The following is a 17,975-nucleotide window of genomic DNA, read 5'->3' as shown; positions in this document are numbered from 1 at the left end:
AGGTCTCTTCCGAGTTATCAATGGCTTCCCAAATTAACTATCAAGCCTACTTCCGTGGAATCAAGCGAATAAGGGACATTAAACACCATGCCTAGATTCCTAATTATTCAATCATCTACTTCCGTGATGATCTTCAAACCCTTAATTGAAATAACCTAATCCCGTTAATACCCAACTTCCGTTGCAATAAGAACAAAGGGATGATAACAATACTAATTATCCCTAATCTAGTATTGGCATAAACACAATCAATTAAGCATGTCAATTGGGATTATTATTGGGGAATTTAAAGATCTACTTTATACATCAATCATAATCGGGCTTAGCAAGATCCCGGATTAAGGAAACTACTCACAAATCATAATTAAATCAAAAACAAGATCTAATAGAGAACACATAATTAAAGAACTATAAAATAAATAAAAGAGATGGAAAGTAAGAAATACCAAATACTTCAATTGATGATCTTGAATTCTTGAGGAACAATTAATAAAACTAGGATTAAAGATTGAAATTGCTTAAGAAAATAAAACTAGGGTTCTTGAGAGTTTTCTAGGGCTTAAGGAGAAAACTAATGAAAAACTAACTGTCTAAAAGTTAATTACAAAAGGGTATTTATACCCTCATAAGATAATATTTCGGAAAAATAAGAAAATACGCGTTCTTGAGCTTTGCCCGGTCTGACCGGGCGGACCTCGCCCGATCGGGCGGAGGAAGGCTGCGTAAAATACGACAGTTTTCCTTCTTTGCCCGGTCAGACCGGGCGAACCTCGCCCGGTCGGGCGGAGGAAGGCTGCGTAAAATACGACAGTTTTCCAGAATTGCATCTTCATAACTTGACTTCTTCATCGCCCGGTCTGACCGGGCGAAGCCTGCCCGATCGGGCATTCCACATAAATTTCAGTTCTTGGCTATCAACTCTTCCGAATCTACTAAAAACACGTCCAATTGCCTAGAAACGCTTCATATTCCTGAAAAGCTTACTAAAACAATCGAATACACTAAAGAAGAGATTGTTAGCAAGAAATAGCTCCGTAGAGCTCAAAACCATACAAAATCATGCAATAAAACCGGGGAAAACCATTGTATAAAACACGTATATCAGTACTTTGGGCAATTTTGCTATTTGACGGATGGGGTACTTTTGGGCAATTTTTCTCATTGCCGGTTGTTATATAACTGAACTAACTTCTTCTCCGGCTGACATTGCAGGTAATGTTGAGGGTTGAAGGGTTAAAAACCCCCTTGCGGAAGAAGCAAGAGGAGGTAAGGGATGCCTAGAGACGGGCAGCCGAATTACTTGATGTCTGTCAATATAACCCCCTAATGCTTGAAATCCAAACTAAAGCCCGGGAGATGAAACAGGAGGAACTCATCCGGGAGCTGACGGCTGCTGCTGATACAGCCAACCAAAATGCTGCCGACTGGAAACTCCAAGTTGACAAACTCAAGGCTAACGTCAAGGCCTTGGGGGAGGCTAACAAGGAGAATGCTGGGCTGAAAGACGAGGTCACCCGGCTGAAGGACGAGCTAGTAAGGACCAAGAAGGAGCATCTGGACCAGCTGTGTTAGGGTTTAACTACTTTGATTCTACACAACTAGAATCAAAAAACAATGGTGGACAAACCCTCGAATGTGTATAAAATTCAATTAAATACACAACACCAAATACTTAAAGTATTATCACAAACCAAGCACTAAATTAACAATATAATTCAGAAATTACAACAAATTAACACTAATGTAAAAGGTTCTTTACTTGCCTCTCTCCAAGCCGATATCCACTAAGAACATGAGAAAAACAATGACCACGTGAGTCTTCTATACCGGATACTTGACTAAGGCGTGTATACACTTTCCTAAAGTGATAATTTCCCCCACCACGGTGCTTGGGTTGAAACCGGAAACTCACTTTGAGATACAATAGTCAACACCACACTCTAAGCACAAAGATGTGTGATAAGATGAACAAATTCTCAATCAATAAACTTAATGATGGAGAATTAATGAAGAGTTTGCAAGATTCTTCAATTAAAAGTGTAGAGAAGAGAGAGTTTTTCAGAGAGGAATCTGTTTTTCTGTATCTCAAAAACAAAACATCGAAAACGATATAAAGGAAATAACCGCAAAAACCGAAGACGAGCGAGGAGGCGCAGGCGCGAGCGAGGAGGCGCGGGCGCGCCACCACAGCAGCGCGGGCGCGCCACCCCTGCACGCGGGCGCGCCATTTGCTCGCGCGGGCGCTCCTACTCGTTCTTCCAAAAATCCAACTTTTCCAGAAACCTGACGCGATTTTGTCGCAGTTTAGACGCGGGTCGCGCCAAACCATGGCGCGGGCGCGCCATCCGGAGGCGCGGGCGCGCCTCCTAAACTTTACAGATTTTCCAGAAACTCAGCGCAATTTTGTCGCGCTTTTGGAGCGGTCCGCGCTTGTCTTTCACAAGCGCGCTAACAAGTGGAGCGATCTCTCCACTACAACACTCTAAATTATCCAACAATCCTCCCCCATTTAGAGTGTTCCTTTAAATCCTTTCTCTACTTCCATCAAATAAGCTTCATCTCATGCATCAATGTCAATGTCCCTACGGATTGAATTGACACTCAGTATAACATACTTAACGATGATCATATCCCATGATTTCCATATGGATTGAATCACACGGATATATATCTAATCATTCGAAGATGAAATACACACAAGATAACTCGAATTTAACATCACTTGACACTTTTATACAGCCATGTGTCCGTATCTTTCATAAGTTCATCAAAGTCTATATGTCCAACTAGACTTCTTGAAGCGGCTAAACTTCGAACTTATATAGGTAGGTTCTCATATACGTAAACATGTCCTTGTGACAAGACACTTTCATTTAGAGCTTCTCAACTCTAAATCTTTGAGAACTTTGAATTGACGCTACCTTACCGTCACAAGTAACATAGCAATATGGGTCATCATATATTGCTAACAAACAACAAAGTTGTAATTCAACCACATTGAATCTAAGACTTGATGTTTCTTCAAGCGTTAGATTGGATTTCACAACTTTGTGCTATAGGACATAAACCCATTCCAGTCAAAGCAAATATGATGGAATGTCTTGGCATTGCTTTAGTAAAGCAATCCGCCAAATTCATTTTCGTAGGAACACAGTCAAGACTTATGACCCCATCATTGATAAGCTCTTTCACTAGGCTATGCCTTAGTGAAATATGCCGAGACTTACCATTATACACTTGACTATAAGCCTTTATTAAAGCCAAATTCGAATCACAATGAATAGCTGTAATACCCCGTATTATTTTTGAAAGGCATTTTCTAAATTAAAGAGTATTTAGTCTCGTATTTTCGACGTATTTTCTAACTTAAGAGTATTTCAGTTTTGGAGCCAAAATGATATTTGAATCTTGGCGCCTAAATCATTTATTTTAATTAAATGATAAACTAAAAATTTTATAAATAGTATTTTGATTAAATAAATAATAAAACAAAACTATATTAATTAATAAAATTAGAGGCATTTTTCGAATTAAAAAATCTGATTTTTGTAAAATATATTTTCGGATTTTCCCAATAAAATCCAATTTTACTTAATATCTTGCTAAACTAATTATTTTCATGAAATGAAATTAATTTTCTAAAACTAAATAAATATCATTTTCGAATTTTTATAATTTAAAAATCTGATTTTACTCTAAGTAAAAGTATTTTCATAAAATAAAATTAATTCCTAAACTAATGAAGCATATTTTCGGATTTTTATACATTAAAAATCTGATTTTTATTAATTATTTTCTAAATTAATTATTTTTATGAAATAAAATGATTTCCAAAATTTATCAAATAATATTTTAAACTTTATATAATAAAAATCTGATTTTTATACCTTAATGTAGTCCAAATTCGGCCACCCTAATAATCTAGCAAGAAAAATTGATTTTATTCTTTCAAATACCTATAAACTTATTAATTTTTGACAAATAAATTATTTTATAAAACCCCTAAACTAACATGATAGATCCGAAAATATTGAGTAATATTTTGCTCAATATTTTCGGCCATTCATGGTTTTTCTACAAAGATTTTAAATTATTTTATTAAAAATAAAATCTCTTAAATTCCTTTACTTCCATTCTTAAACCTAAGAATATTTTATTCTATGTCATCCTTGCACTCCAAGCTTAAAAATTACCAATGGAATTTCATGATCAAAAACTTCCATAAATTATAAACCCTAAAATGCCATAAACCCATCCCCTAAACACCTATAAATACCCCTTTCATACACCCCAAAAATCACACCAAAAACCTCAAGAATTCTCTTCTTCTTTCCCCCTCTTTCTCACGGTTTTCCTCCTCTCCCTCCTTCCATTTTTCCGGCCACCGGCGACCACCCTCACCGGCGACCACCTGCTGCCGCCAGCAGCCACCAGCCGCCACTCCAGCCGGCCACAGCCACCCTTGCTCCTCCCTTGCATTGGTTCCTCCACCATCCTTTAATCCTTCCTTCCTCTTAATCTTATTTATATTACTAATCATTTTCCTAAATATTATTTCTTACACAAATTAATTTTATAAAAACAGAAAATCTTTACATTATAAACAGAAAATTATTTTATATAATGATAATTAATTCATGCACATATAGGGTAGTTTAATTAAGTTGTTGCGTTTATTTGATAGCCTTATACTAATTAAGGTTATAACTATGTGTAGGGTGTTCGTGATTTAGTGAAGTAGTTGTGAAGTCGCTCGTGATTGATCAAGGTACGTTATGTGGTTTGATACCTTCGAAAGTTGATTGTGAAACTACATTTTTATGATCGTATGAAATTATAATGTGTTCCGTATGTTATTTTAATTGTGAAACTATAATTTATGTTCCGTATAAAACTATGATTTATTATGAAACTATAAATTATTATGTTCCGTATCAAATCATATTTTATTACATTCCGTATGAAATCATGTTTTATGTTTCGTATGAATTTTATGTTCCGTATTAAATTATGAAATTATGTCGGATTGAATTAAATGATTTGGATTTAAATCAAAAGGACCTTAAATTGTGATTGGAAATTATTGGAAATGATTTGCAAGGTTGTTGTTATGTAAGTGTGATGGATTTTTAAAGACGAGTTTTTAAATAAATCAATCGATATGTTGAATCCCACTTAGGGAATGGTTTAGAGAAGACTATGGACTTTGCATGACCTAGTCTTTCCTCAAGTTTGGCCTTTGATTATAAAGTAAACCACTTAGGGGGTGTGCACACTTAGTGAGGAATTGGTTTGGTATGAATCGATTGAGTTTTACTTGAATTAAAAGAATTGGATTGAGAAAGTTCTATTTGAATACGGCATTGGTATTTCTTATTAATTAAACGTAAATGATTTAAATTACGTTTTACTTATCTTACACATGACTTACTTAGCATACTTGCTAATACGTGCTTTTGTTTTGGCTTTGCCCTGTTTATCCTTTATGGTAAACAGGTGAATTTTTCAGGTGGAAATTGATTGATGCATACGGGAGTCCACGGGAAATTTCACCTAGCTAGGAAAAGTTTGAGTCATTTTTTGTGTCACGAATTATGAACGAATTTTTATTATGGTTATTTAATAATGAATAAAGTTTTCCGCTGCAAAAGTATTTTGTATAAGCCTTGCGTTATACGCGGCGGTAATACGCCCAAGCCTATCTCTACGGTATTTATACGTATTTTTCTACAATTTACGTAGAGAGAGATTTGGGGGTGTTACAAAGTGGTATCAGTTTGTTGGTCTTAAAACAAGATTAAAAGTGGAATAAATAAATTGGATGGGTAGACTTAAGTTGGGCATACAGGATAGAGTTTCACATTTTTTTATAAAAAAAAAAAAAAAAAAAAAAAAAAAAAAAAAAAAAAACTATTTTCATAAAAACTATTTTCTTCTTTGGAAAGATGATTGAGAAATGGATGCTCGGGTTCTCATAATGAGGCCTATAATGGGTACGCCTCTCTGTCTAGGCAAGGCTCTCCCCGACGCTGTGAGTAACTTACCTGGGAGACGCGGGCTCGACCATCCTATATCATGAGTCAAGTACATTATTAATTTCAAAAGAATGAATTGAAATTTTTAGTTTCAAAGACTATGTGTGCATATAAGATAAGTATATTATGAATTTTTTGAAGAAGTCCATGGACATGATCTTTGAGTATATATATATGTGGCCCATATATGTTAAACTTATATGTTTGTGAACATTGGTATGTTTATATGGATACTTATTGAAGTATTGTTTTCTAAATAGATGTTGGATGATATTAGGAAGAAGTACTTTAACATTCACTACTTGAAAACTGATGCAATCAGTGTTAGCGACTTTGTGACTGGAATAACAGTATTAGCTCTACACTACTATGAGAAGTATAATCTTGAAGTTTTCACCCAACCCCCTTGGCTAGTTCTTTTGGAATTAGCCCACTTACCCAAGCTTAAGAAGTACTACCCTCTACTTGAGAAATATGGGGATGTGATTAAGGAGGATGGGCTTTGGAATGAGAGGCATCACCATGAAGGAAAATGGCTAGCCACCTTGACCCATTTTAAGAATGACCTACACTATTTGGAGCGTAACTATGAACCTAAGAGGAAGTCCGTTAAGCCACCTAAACTTACCCCTCACCACACATTAAGAGAGGCTGACCAACTCCGCTATCTAAATTCTCAACTTCCTTTCTCTTACCCAAAGTATGAGGGAGACTTTGACTCCTCTGATGATGAATCCATTCCACCACTTGGACGGCGTAAGAACTACCCTCATCCTTCCCACTTTTCTCAGTACAATGTACCTATACCACGTGAACATCCAAAACCTCAAACAAAAGCCCGAATTCTAAAAAGGCCTAGAGTCCATGACTTCTCATCATCTTCTAGCTCCAACTCTTCACCTCCTCCACAACCCAACAACCCAAACCCTCAAGGAAACCCAAATCCAAAGTCAGGCCAAACCCCAAACTACAGTGACTATGTACCAACCTACTTGAAGGAGCCCAATGGTAACAAGAAGGCTAACAATGAAGATCAAGAGTTCGACCCAGTAGAAGAGGATGATTAATTAAATGATTTATGTTATGATTGTTTCGATAAATTATATGCATAATAAAGTGTACTCGAATATTAATTAATTAATAATAAAGTATTTGCTTGATTTCTTCTATGTTTATGAATAAATTTTAATTTTTTTCTTTCTTCTTTCTCTCGAATGTGAACATCAGGAAAATATGTCTTTAAAGTTAAAAAATAAGAAAGCTAGTTCCAATATGGGCAAGGTCCTTAAGAAACTAACCGATCTTGCTGAAAACATTACCCAAGTAGCAAACCAAGGGAAGGGTTCAGGAAAGGGGGATACTTTTGGTGAAGTATTCAAGGGAGTAGCTGCAGCCAAACCGCCCTTTTTCTTAGGAAAAGAGGACCCAGCTAGCCTTGAGAACTGGATCCGAGAATTTGATAAGTTGTTTGATGCAATCAACTGTCCAGACAATATGAAGGTTAATAATGTTGTATACTACTTAAAAGAAGAAGCTGACTTATGGTGGACCCAAAAAAAAGAAGAATTGATGGTAGACCCTAATTTTGGCTGGGAGGATTTCAAGGTAGCTTTGAGGAAAAAGTTCTATCCTGATCATTTGAGGAAACAGAAATGTTTGGAGTTCACTAACTTAAGGATGGGAACTATGACTGTGAGTGAGTACTATTCTAAGTTCTTAGAGTTGATGAGGTTTGCACCGGAAGTAGTACCAACAGAGGCTATCAAAGCACAAAGGTTCGAGCAGGGGTTAACTTGGAATCTGCAAGGAAAACTGGGTGGGGCAACCTTTGAGAGTCTAGATGAGGTGTATGGCCGAGCCGCCCATTTGTATGGGATCAAGGGAAGAGAGCTAGGGAGCATGTCAGGGGAGAAAAGGAAGTTCAATGATCAACCCCAAGGGAGCGATAAGAGGCCCAAGAACCATGCGAGTTTTGGGAATGGGAATCATGGGGATAAGAGGGACTTTAAGGGGAATTTTCGGAGAATTTCAAACCATGGTGGTGAGAATAGAGAAAACAAGGAGAGAAATAAGAGAAGTTACTTCTGTAAGAGATGTGAGAAGGACCACCCGGGGAAGGACTGTGTAGGCAATAAAGTGACATGCCGATACTACCAGAAATTGGGACACCGAGAGTACGAGTGTTTCAAGAAGGAAGCAGATTTGAAGAATGGAAAGGTTCAGGATGGACGGAATCCCCCAAAACCCCCACAAACTAGCGGACCTGCCCAGAACACTAGAATCAGCAATGGTGGAAACACTTCTAAGGGACGAATTTTCGTAATGAATAGCCGTGAAGCTGAGACTTCCAATAATGTGGTAATTGGCACTTTTCTTATACGTTCTTTATCTGTGAAAGTTTTATTTGATTCGGGTGCATCGCACTCTTTTATTTCTAAGACAGTAATAGAAAGTCTCCAGTTAGAAAGTCCAGAGTCAGTCTCCTTAGATGTAGCTATTCCAACGGGGGAAGTTAGGGAGTGTTCTAGACTTTTTAGGAATGTACCCCTAACTATTTCAAAAGTAGAGTTTCCATCGGACCTAATTGAGTTCGATCTCAAAGACCTCGATGTGATTGTGGGAATGGACTGGTTGGGGAGGTACAAAGCCCAGATAGATTGTTCAGCACAAAAGGTCACGCTCTATGGCCCAGCAAAGACCAGAGTGACTTATAGGAAGGAAGGGAAAAGCCAAGGAATAAGGATTATTTCGGCTTTACAACTTCAGAAGTGCCTCAAGAAAGGGTATCCGTTATTCATGTGTAGCCTCCAAGAGATAAGGGGTGAAGAAGGGAAGAATGATACAAAGTTACCTGTTGTGGAAGAATTTCCCGATGTATTTCCCGATGAAATACCAGGCATGCCACCAGAAAGAGATGTGGAATTCACGATTGACTTGGTTCCTGGAACTGGACCTATTTCCAAGGCTCCATACAGAATGGCCCCAGCTGAAATGAAAGAGCTAAAGGCCCAATTGGAAGATTTGCTTGAAAAGGGATACATTAGACCCAGTTCCTCACCCTGGGGAGCTCCAGTATTGTTTGTGAAGAAAAAGGATGGGAGTTTACGGTTATGTATTGATTACCGTGAGTTGAATAATGTCACCGTAAAGAATAAATACCCACTACCCTGGATCGATGATTTGTTTGACCAGTTAAAGGGAGCAGGAACATTCTCGAAAATAGATTTGAGATCGGGTTATCACCAGTTAAGGATTGCAGAGCAAGATATTCCTAAGACTGCTTTCAGGACCCGTTATGGCCATTATGAGTTCACAGTAATGCCGTTTGGGTTGACAAACGCACCGACAGTGTTCATGGATCTGATGCATCGAATCTTCCGACCCTATTTGGACAAGTTTGTGGTGGTATTTATTGATGACATTCTGGTTTACTCGAGTAGTAAGGAGGACCATGAAGACCATTAGAGGAAAGTGTTACAATTGTTAAGGGAGCACCAGTTATATGCCAAACTCTCTAAGTGTGAGTTCTGGTTAGAGGAAGTTGCCTTTTTGGGGCATGTAATCTCTAAGTAAGGAGTCTCGGTTGACCCAGCTAAGGTCCAAGCTGTACAGGAGTGGCCAACCCCAAAGAATGTGTCAGAGGTGAGGAGTTTCCTGGGATTGGCCGGGTATTATCGGAGGTTTATAAAGGACTTTTCGAAAATAGCAAGACCGATGACCAACTTGATGAAAAAGGAATGTAAGTTCATTTGGTCCCCTGAGTGTGAAGAAGCACTTCAAACCCTAAAAGAAAAATTGACAACAGCCCCTGTGTTAGCCTTACCTGACGAAAGCAAGGAGTATGAAGTGTACAGCGATGCATCAAAGTTTGGGTTAGGATGTGTTTTGATGCAAGCTAGAAGAGTTATTGCTTATGCCTCAAGACAACTGAAGACATATGAGCAGAATTACCCAACGCATGACTTGGAACTTGCTGCCATAGTGTTTGCTTTGAAGATTTGGAGGCATTACTTGTATGGAGTGACTTGTAAAATTTTCACCGATCACAAGAGCCTAAAATATATCTTCACCCAAAGGATTTGAACAATAGAAAGAGAAGGTGGTTAGAATTCATCAAGGATTATGAGCTGCTAATACAGTACCATGAGGGTAAGGCTAATGTAGTGGCCGACGCCTTAAGTAGGAAGTCAAGACACTCGACATATGCGATGATATTGCTGGACCAACTGTGTAACGAGTTCCAAAAGATGAGTTTGGAGGTGGTAGAGCAAGGAGAAGTCAGTCGAATGTTGAACGCTTTGATTATTCGACCGTCGATTTTCGAGGAAATTAAGAACAGTCAGTCGGAGGATGAAAAGTTGAAAAATATAAAAGAGAAAATGAGTGAAGGGCAGGTATCGGATTTCACCATTGATGAAGAAGGTGGACTTCGTTTTAAGGGAAGATGGTGCGTCCCACAGCACCGTGGAGACATCAAGCAAAGGTTGATGGAAGAAGCTCATAGTTCTCCTTATTCAATGCATCCCGGAGGGGACAAATTGTATAAGGACATGAAGAAAATGTTTTGGTGGCCCAATATGAAAAGAGAGGTTGCAGAATTTGTGGCTAAATGTCTGACATGTCAGAAAGTAAAGATTGAACATCGCAGACCACAAGGGAAGGTCCAATCATTAGAAGTGCCTAGTTGGAAGTGGGATTCCATCTCTATGGATTTTGTTGGGGCATTACCCAAAACTCGGGCAGGAAATGACACCAATTGGGTAATTGTGGATCGATTAACGAAAACAACGGTCTTTATACCCATGAAAAATACTTGGTCCATGGAGCAATTGGGAAAAGCCTATGTTAAGTATGTAGTCAAGTACCATGGGGTGCCAAGTGACATTGTTTCAGACAAGGATTCGAGATTTCTATCCAACTTTTGGCAAAGTGTGCAAAAAGCAATGGGGACGAAACTACTAATGAGCACGGCTTTCCACCCTGCCACTGACGGACAGACCGAGAGGACCATCCAAACATTGGAAGATATGTTAAGGGCATGTGTAATGGAATATCAAGGGTCATGGGAAGACCACCTGGATTTGATTGAGTTCTCCTACAACAATAGTTACCATGCAAGTATTGGGATGGCACAATTTGAAGCCCTATACGGGAGGAAATGTAGAAGCCTAGTCTGTTGGAGTGATATCAGTGAAACGATGGTACTTGGACCAGATATGATTGAAGACATGGTTAAACAAGTCAAATTGATACAAGAAAAGATGAAAGCAGCCCAAGATAGGCAAAGAAGCTATGCTGATTCGAAGAGAAGAGAAGAAGAATATCAAGTAGGAGAGAAAGTGTTGTTGAAAGTGTCACCTATGAAAGGGGTTATGAGATTCGGAAAAAGAGGAAAATTGAGTCCAAAGTACATCGGACCATACGAAATTAGCCAACGGATCGGAAAGGTGGCATACAGGTTGAACTTACCCAGTGAGCTAGAAAAGGTGCATAACGTATTTCATGTGAGCCAACTCCGGACGTATGTACCTGATGCGACTCATGTACTACAACCCGAGAACATAGAAATGGACGAAAATCTGACTTATGAAGAAAGACCTGTCAAAATCTTGGATACTAAAGTCAGGAGCACAAGAAACAAAGATGTGAGAATTGTGAAAGTGTTATGGACCAATCACAGGGTTGAGGAAGCAACATGGGAAGCTGAAGCCGAAATGCGGAAACGCTACCCAGATCTGTTTCTGGAGGTTAGTAGTCGAGTTACGAGGGCGTAACACTTTTAAGGGGGGTAGAATGCGATAGAGTTTCGCGCGCATCTTTTCCCAACCCTCTAAGTTAGCAATAGGCTGTGTCTAGTTAGAATGTTTAGCATGTGCATGAAATTAATTAACTAAAAGCTATTTTCAAAGAAGAAATTCTTTTACTTTCCTCATCACTCTGCATAGTTTCGGGTCGAAACTTCTTTTAAGGGGGGTAGACTGTAATACCCCGTATTTTTGAAAGGCATTTTCTAAATTAAAGAGTATTTAGTCTCGTATTTTCAACGTATTTTCTAACTTAAGAGTATTTCAGTTTTGGAGCCAAAATGATATTTGAATTTTGGCGCCTAAATCATTTATTTTAATTAAATGATAAACTAAAAATATTATAAATAGTATTTTGATTAAATAAATAATAAAACAAAACTATATTAATTAATAAAATTAGAGGCATTTTTCGAATTTAAAAATCTGATTTTTGTAAATATATTTTCGGATTTTCCCAATAAAATCCAATTTTACTTAATATCTTGCTAAACTAATTATTTTCATGAAATGAAATTAATTTCCTAAAACTAAATAAATATCATTTTCGAATTTTTATAATTTAAAAATCTGATTTTACTCTAAGTAAAAGTATTTTCATAAAATAAAATTAATTCCTAAACTAATGAAGCATATTTTCGGATTTTTATACATTAAAAATCTGATTTTTATTAATTATTTGCTAAATTAATTATTTTTATGAAATAAAATGATTTCCAAAATTTATCAAATAATATTTTAAACTTTATATAATAAAAATCTGATTTTTATACCTTAATGTAGTCCAAATTCGGCCACCCTAATAATCTAGCAAGAAAAATTGATTTTATTCTTTCAAATACCTATAAACTTATTAATTTTTGACAAATAAATTATTTTATAAAACCCCTAAACTAACATGATAGGTCCGAAAATATTGAGTAATATTTTGCTCAATATTTTCGGCCATTCACGGTTTTTCTACAAAGATTTTAAATTATTTTATTAAAAATAAAATCTCTTAAATTCCTTTACTTCCATTCTTAAACCTAAGAATATTTTATTCTATGTCATCCTTGCACTCCAAGCTTAAAAATTACCAATGGAATTTCATGATCAAAAACTTCCATAAATTATAAACCCTAAAATGCCATAAACCCATCCCCTAAACACCTATAAATACCCCTTTCATACACCCCAAAAATCACACCAAAAACCTCAAGAATTCTCTTCTTCTTTCCCCCTCTTTCTCACGGTTTTCCTCCTCTCCCTCCTTCCATTTTTCCGGCCACCGGCGACCACCCTCACCGGCGACCACCTGTTGCCGCCAGCAGCCACTAGCCGCCACTCTAGCCGGCCACAGCCACCCTAGCTCCTCCCTTGCATTGGTTCCTCCACCATCCTTTAATCCTTCCTTCCTCTTAATCTTATTTATATTACTAATCATTTTCCTAAATATTATTTCTTACACAAATTAATTTTATAAAAACAGAAAATTCTTTACATTATATATAAACAGAAAATTATTTTATATAATGATAATTAATTCATGCACATATAGGGTAGTTTAATTAAGTTGTTGCGTTTATTTGATAGCCTTATACTAATTAAGGTTATAACTATGTGTAGAGTGTTCGTGATTTAGAGAAGTAGTTGTGAAATCGCTCGTGATTGATCAAGGTACGTTATGTGGTTTGATACCTTCGAAAGTTGATTGTGAAACTACATTTTTATGATCGTATGAAATTATAATGTGTTCCGTATGTTATTTTAATTGTGAAACTATAATTTATGTTCCGTATAAAACTATGATTTATTATGAAACTATAAATTATTATGTTCCGTATCAAATCATATTTTATTACATTCCTTATGAAATCATGTTTTATGTTTCGTATGAATTTTATGTTCCGTATTAAATTATGAAATTATGTCGGATTGAATTAAATGATTTGGATTTAAATCAAAAGGACCTTAAATTGTGATTGGAAATTATTGGAAATGATTTGCAAGGTTGTTGTTATGTAAGTGTGATGGATTTTTAAAGACGAGTTTTTAAATAAATCAATCGATATGTTGAATCCCACTTAGGGAATGGTTTAGAGAAGACTATGGACTTTGCATGACCTAGTCTTTCCTCAAGTTTGGCCTTTGATTATAAAGTAAACCACTTAGGGGGTGTGCACACTTAGTGAGGAATTGGTTTGGTATGAATCGATTGAGTTTTACTTGAATTAAAAGAATTGGATTGAGAAAGTTCTATTTGAATACGGCATTGGTATTTCTTATTAATTAAACGTAAATGATTTAAATTACGTTTTACTTATCTTACACATGACTTACTTAGCATACTTGCTAATACGTGCTTTTGTTTTGGCTTTGCCCTGTTTATCCTTTATGGTAAACAGGTGAATTTTTCAGGTGGAAATTGATTGATGCATACGGGAGTCCACGGGAAATTTCACCTAGCTAGGAAAAGTTTGAGTCATTTTTTGTGTCACGAATTATGAACGAATTTTTATTATGGTTATTTAATAATGAATAAAGTTTTCCGCTGCAAAAGTATTTTGTATAAGCCTTGCGTTATACGCGGCGGTAATACGCCCAAGCCTATCTCTACGGTATTTATACGTATTTTTCTACAATTTACGTAGAGAGAGATTTGGGGGTGTTACAATAGCCACCGGTGAGATTGGCTTAGGCAATAAAGGCAGCTCTAACATGAGATTTCTCAACCACTCAGCTTCCTTACTAGATAAGGCAAGAGCTATAAACTCCGCTGCCATAGTGGAATCGGCAATGCAAGTTTGTTTCTTGGAAGACCATGAAATGGCACCTCCCCCAAACAAAAACACCCAACCACGTACAGAAGAGTCATCCTCTTTGTAAGTGATCCAACTTGCATCCGAATATCCTTCTAAAACCGAAGGAAATCCACTATAAGACAAACCATAGTCCAATGTACCTTTAAGGTACCTCAAGACCCTCCGAACTGCAAACCAATGCTGTGCACCTGGGTTACTAGTAAATCTACTTAGTTTTTCCACAGCCAATGCAATATCTGGTCTTGTACTTGTCATGGCATACATCAAGGATCCAATTATCCTTGAATACTCCAATTGGGAAACCGTTTTCCCCAAATTCTTAACCAATTTTACATTAGGTTCCATGGGGGTATTCACGGGATACTTATCAAACATATTGAACCGTTTGATCATTTTCTCAATGTAATGAGATTGACTTAACATAAACCTTCCATTATCCCTAATTATCTTGATGCCCAAAATGACATCTGCCTCCCCCAAATCCTTCATCTGAAAAGACGAGGATAAGAATTCCTTGGTCAATTCTACTTGTTGTAGACTTGTACCAAAGATAAGCATATCATCAACATATAGACAAATGATGACACCATGACCTTTGTCATCAAATTTGCTATAAATAAACTTATCAGCTTGATTCACCTTGAATCCAAAAGACAAAATCGTGTCATCAAACTTTCGATGCCACTGTTTTGGTGCTTGTTTAAGTCCATACAATGACTTAACCAATTTACACACCTTCTTTTCTTGTCCTTCCAAAACAAACCCTTCGGGTTGTTTCATATACACTTCTTCCTCTAGATCTCCATAAAGGAATGCCGTTTTGACATCCATTTGATGGATTACTAGATTATATACCGAAGCCATTGCAATTAATAACCTTATTGAGGTGATTCTTGCAACCGGTGCATAGGTGTCAAAATAATCAACACCATGCTTTTGCCTAAAGCCTTGGATAACCAATCTAGCTTTAAATTTCACTATGGAGCCATCCGGTCTCCTTTTCCTAGTGAAAATCCACTTGCAACCAAGAGGTTTGCAACCGGGAGGTAAATCCTCTATGACCCAAGTGTCATTTCCCATGATGGAGTCCATCTCATCATTTATAGCTTCTTTCCAAAATGCACTATCTTGGGAAGATATGGCCTCGCTATAAGTTTTTGGGTCACTATCCACATTAAAACAATATGGAGTAGTGGAACTAAGGACATCCCTAGATCCTTCAACCAAATAAATTATGAAGTCATCTAGAGGATTCCTAATTTTCCTTTGTCTTTTACTTCTTCTAACATGAGGAGTCTCATCCTCATTATTAGATGAACCTTCATGAGAAACATGTTGATTATCATAATCAACAATTTCCTTTCCTTTGGTACTTATTTGTAGATCCTTAGGTCTACTCATTGATGAAAATCGATTTTCATCAAATATTGCATCTCTTGACTCAATTATCGAATGTTTCGAAATAAAGTCACTTTGTTCTATAACAGAGAACCTATAGGTTTTGCTATGCTCAGCATAACCTATAAAAATACATTCCAAGCCCCTTTCACCGAGCTTTCTCTTTTTGTTGCCGGGCACTCTTACAACTGCCCTACAACCCCAAACCTTGAGATACTTCAAGTTTGGTTTCCTTTTGTACCAAAGTTCATAAGGAGTGGATTCTTTTCCCTTAGTGGGAACACGGTTAAGTATGTGACAAGCCGTCAACATAGCTTCACCTCAAAACCCTTCACTCAAACCGGAGTAAGAGAGCATGGAATTAACCATTTCTTGAAGAGTTCTGTTCTTCCTTTCAGCTACACCATTTGATTGTGGTGCATAACCAGCTATAGTCTCATGAATAATACCCAAAGATTGGAAATACGCAGGATCATAATATTCTCCTCCCTTATCGGTTCTCAATTTCTTAATAAAAGACTCTACTTGCACTTCAACCTCTTTCTTATAAATATCAAATTTAACCAAGGCTTCATCTTTGGAATATAAAAGATACACATAGCAAAATCTTGAAAAATCATCAATAAACGTAACTATGTATCTTTTATTTCCCAAATAAGGTGTACTATAAAAGTCACACAAATCACTATGAACCAATTCTAAGATCTTAGAACATCTTTCAACTTTCTTGAAAGGAGTTCTAGTGATCTTATTAAGCATGCAAGTAGTACATTTATCAAGAGCAATATCACATGGAGGAATAAGTTCTAATTTAGACATAAAAGACAACTTATTGTAATTCACATGACCTAATCTAGAATGCCATAAAGAAAACAATGCAAATTCATACTATTGTCATTACCAACATTAAAACAAACATCATCCAACATTACAGACCTCTCTCTTAAAGAGAGTTTAAACAAACCATGAGACAAATAACAATGTCCAACAAAAGTGCTACCCTTAGTTATAATACATCTATCTGCTTCAAAAACTAGTCTAAATCCAAGTCTATTCAGGGTTGGGCCTGATACAAGATTTCTAGAAATACTAGGAGCATATAATACATCCCTAAGGATGATACTATTGCCCGAACTAAACATCAGCTCAACTTGTCCTCTTCCTTGGACCATGATGGTAGAGTTGTTTCCCATAAAGAGCTCTTCTCCATCACCAACCTTGTGAAAGGTTTTGAACCAATGCTTCACCTTGCATACATGCCTTGAAGCCCCTGAATCCATCCACCATGAGTCATCATCCTGCACCATAAAAATGTTAGGATCCATTGCATTTAAATCCATACCGGAATTAAATTCAACCTCATGTAATAAATTACCTTTGGTGGGTTGGTCCTTGCTCTTAGAAGCTTGACCATCCTTGGATTTCTCCATTTTCTTCTTGAAAATGTAGCAGTCCTTCTTGCGATGTCCAGTCTTACCGCACTCCCAACAAGCATACTTGTTGTTGTCCTTTTGTTTCTTGGACTTGCCCATAGAGGAATTAAACTTCTTCCTCTTACCACTAGTTGAAGCACTAGATTTTCTTTCCTCCACCACATTGATGTGGAAGAGCTAGGATTTCCATCCTTAGCCTTCTCCATGGACCTTATCCCCTCTTCAATTTGAAGATGGGTAGCCAAATTGGACAAAGATATGTCCTCCTTTTTGTGTTTTAAGTCATGCTTAACATCTTTCCAACTATTGGGCAGCTTATAATTAATACTCGAAACAACAAACAATTCATCAACATTGATACCATGTTGTTTCAAGTTACTATAAATACGTTGTATCTCATGAAATTGGTCCATAATCGATCTACCTTCAACAAACTTAAAATCATTAAAATTACTTACTAGGAATTTCTTGCTAGAATCATCCTCCGCCATATACTTGCTT

General features: G+C 36.9%; 2 protein-coding genes across 2 annotated transcripts; one reads left to right on the top strand and one right to left on the bottom strand.

The window, feature by feature from the left end:
• The first annotated feature begins 7,307 nt into the window (after positions 1-7,307).
• On the top strand, positions 7,308-8,523 carry LOC110685395. The gene is made up of 2 exons (XM_021861926.1): positions 7,308-8,393; positions 8,500-8,523. The coding sequence occupies exons 1-2, from the start codon at positions 7,308-7,310 to the stop codon at positions 8,521-8,523; spliced, it is 1,110 nt and encodes a 369-aa protein (XP_021717618.1).
• Positions 8,524-16,763: 8,240 nt separating this feature from the next.
• On the bottom strand, positions 16,764-17,795 carry LOC110685346. The gene is made up of 2 exons (XM_021861858.1): positions 17,417-17,795; positions 16,764-17,339 (listed from the first exon to the last, which is right to left on the bottom strand). The coding sequence occupies exons 1-2, from the start codon at positions 17,678-17,680 to the stop codon at positions 16,890-16,892; spliced, it is 714 nt and encodes a 237-aa protein (XP_021717550.1). The 5' UTR covers positions 17,681-17,795; the 3' UTR covers positions 16,764-16,889.
• Between the last annotated feature and the right edge of the window lie 180 nt (positions 17,796-17,975).

This window comes from Chenopodium quinoa, unplaced genomic scaffold (genome assembly GCF_001683475.1).
Source record: "Chenopodium quinoa cultivar QQ74 unplaced genomic scaffold, ASM168347v1, whole genome shotgun sequence".
NCBI classification, from domain to species: Eukaryota; Viridiplantae; Streptophyta; class Magnoliopsida; order Caryophyllales; family Amaranthaceae; genus Chenopodium; species Chenopodium quinoa.
Note: the sequence above shows the minus strand (reverse complement) of the source record. Positions and strands in the feature narration are given on the sequence as shown.

Coding starts and splice junctions, on each gene's coding strand:
- LOC110685395 (XM_021861926.1), top strand. CDS start 7,308: ATGGGCAAGGTCCTTAAGAAACTAACCGATCTTGCTGAAAACATTACC. Junction 8,394..8,499: donor CTGAGACTTCCAATAATGTG/GTAATTGGCACT, acceptor GTCTCCAGTTAG/AAAGTCCAGAGTCAGTCTCC.
- LOC110685346 (XM_021861858.1), bottom strand. CDS start 17,680: ATGGAGAAGGCTAAGGATGGAAATCCTAGCTCTTCCACATCAATGTGG. Junction 17,340..17,416: donor CAAGGACCAACCCACCAAAG/GTAATTTATTAC, acceptor TTTATGGTGCAG/GATGATGACTCATGGTGGAT.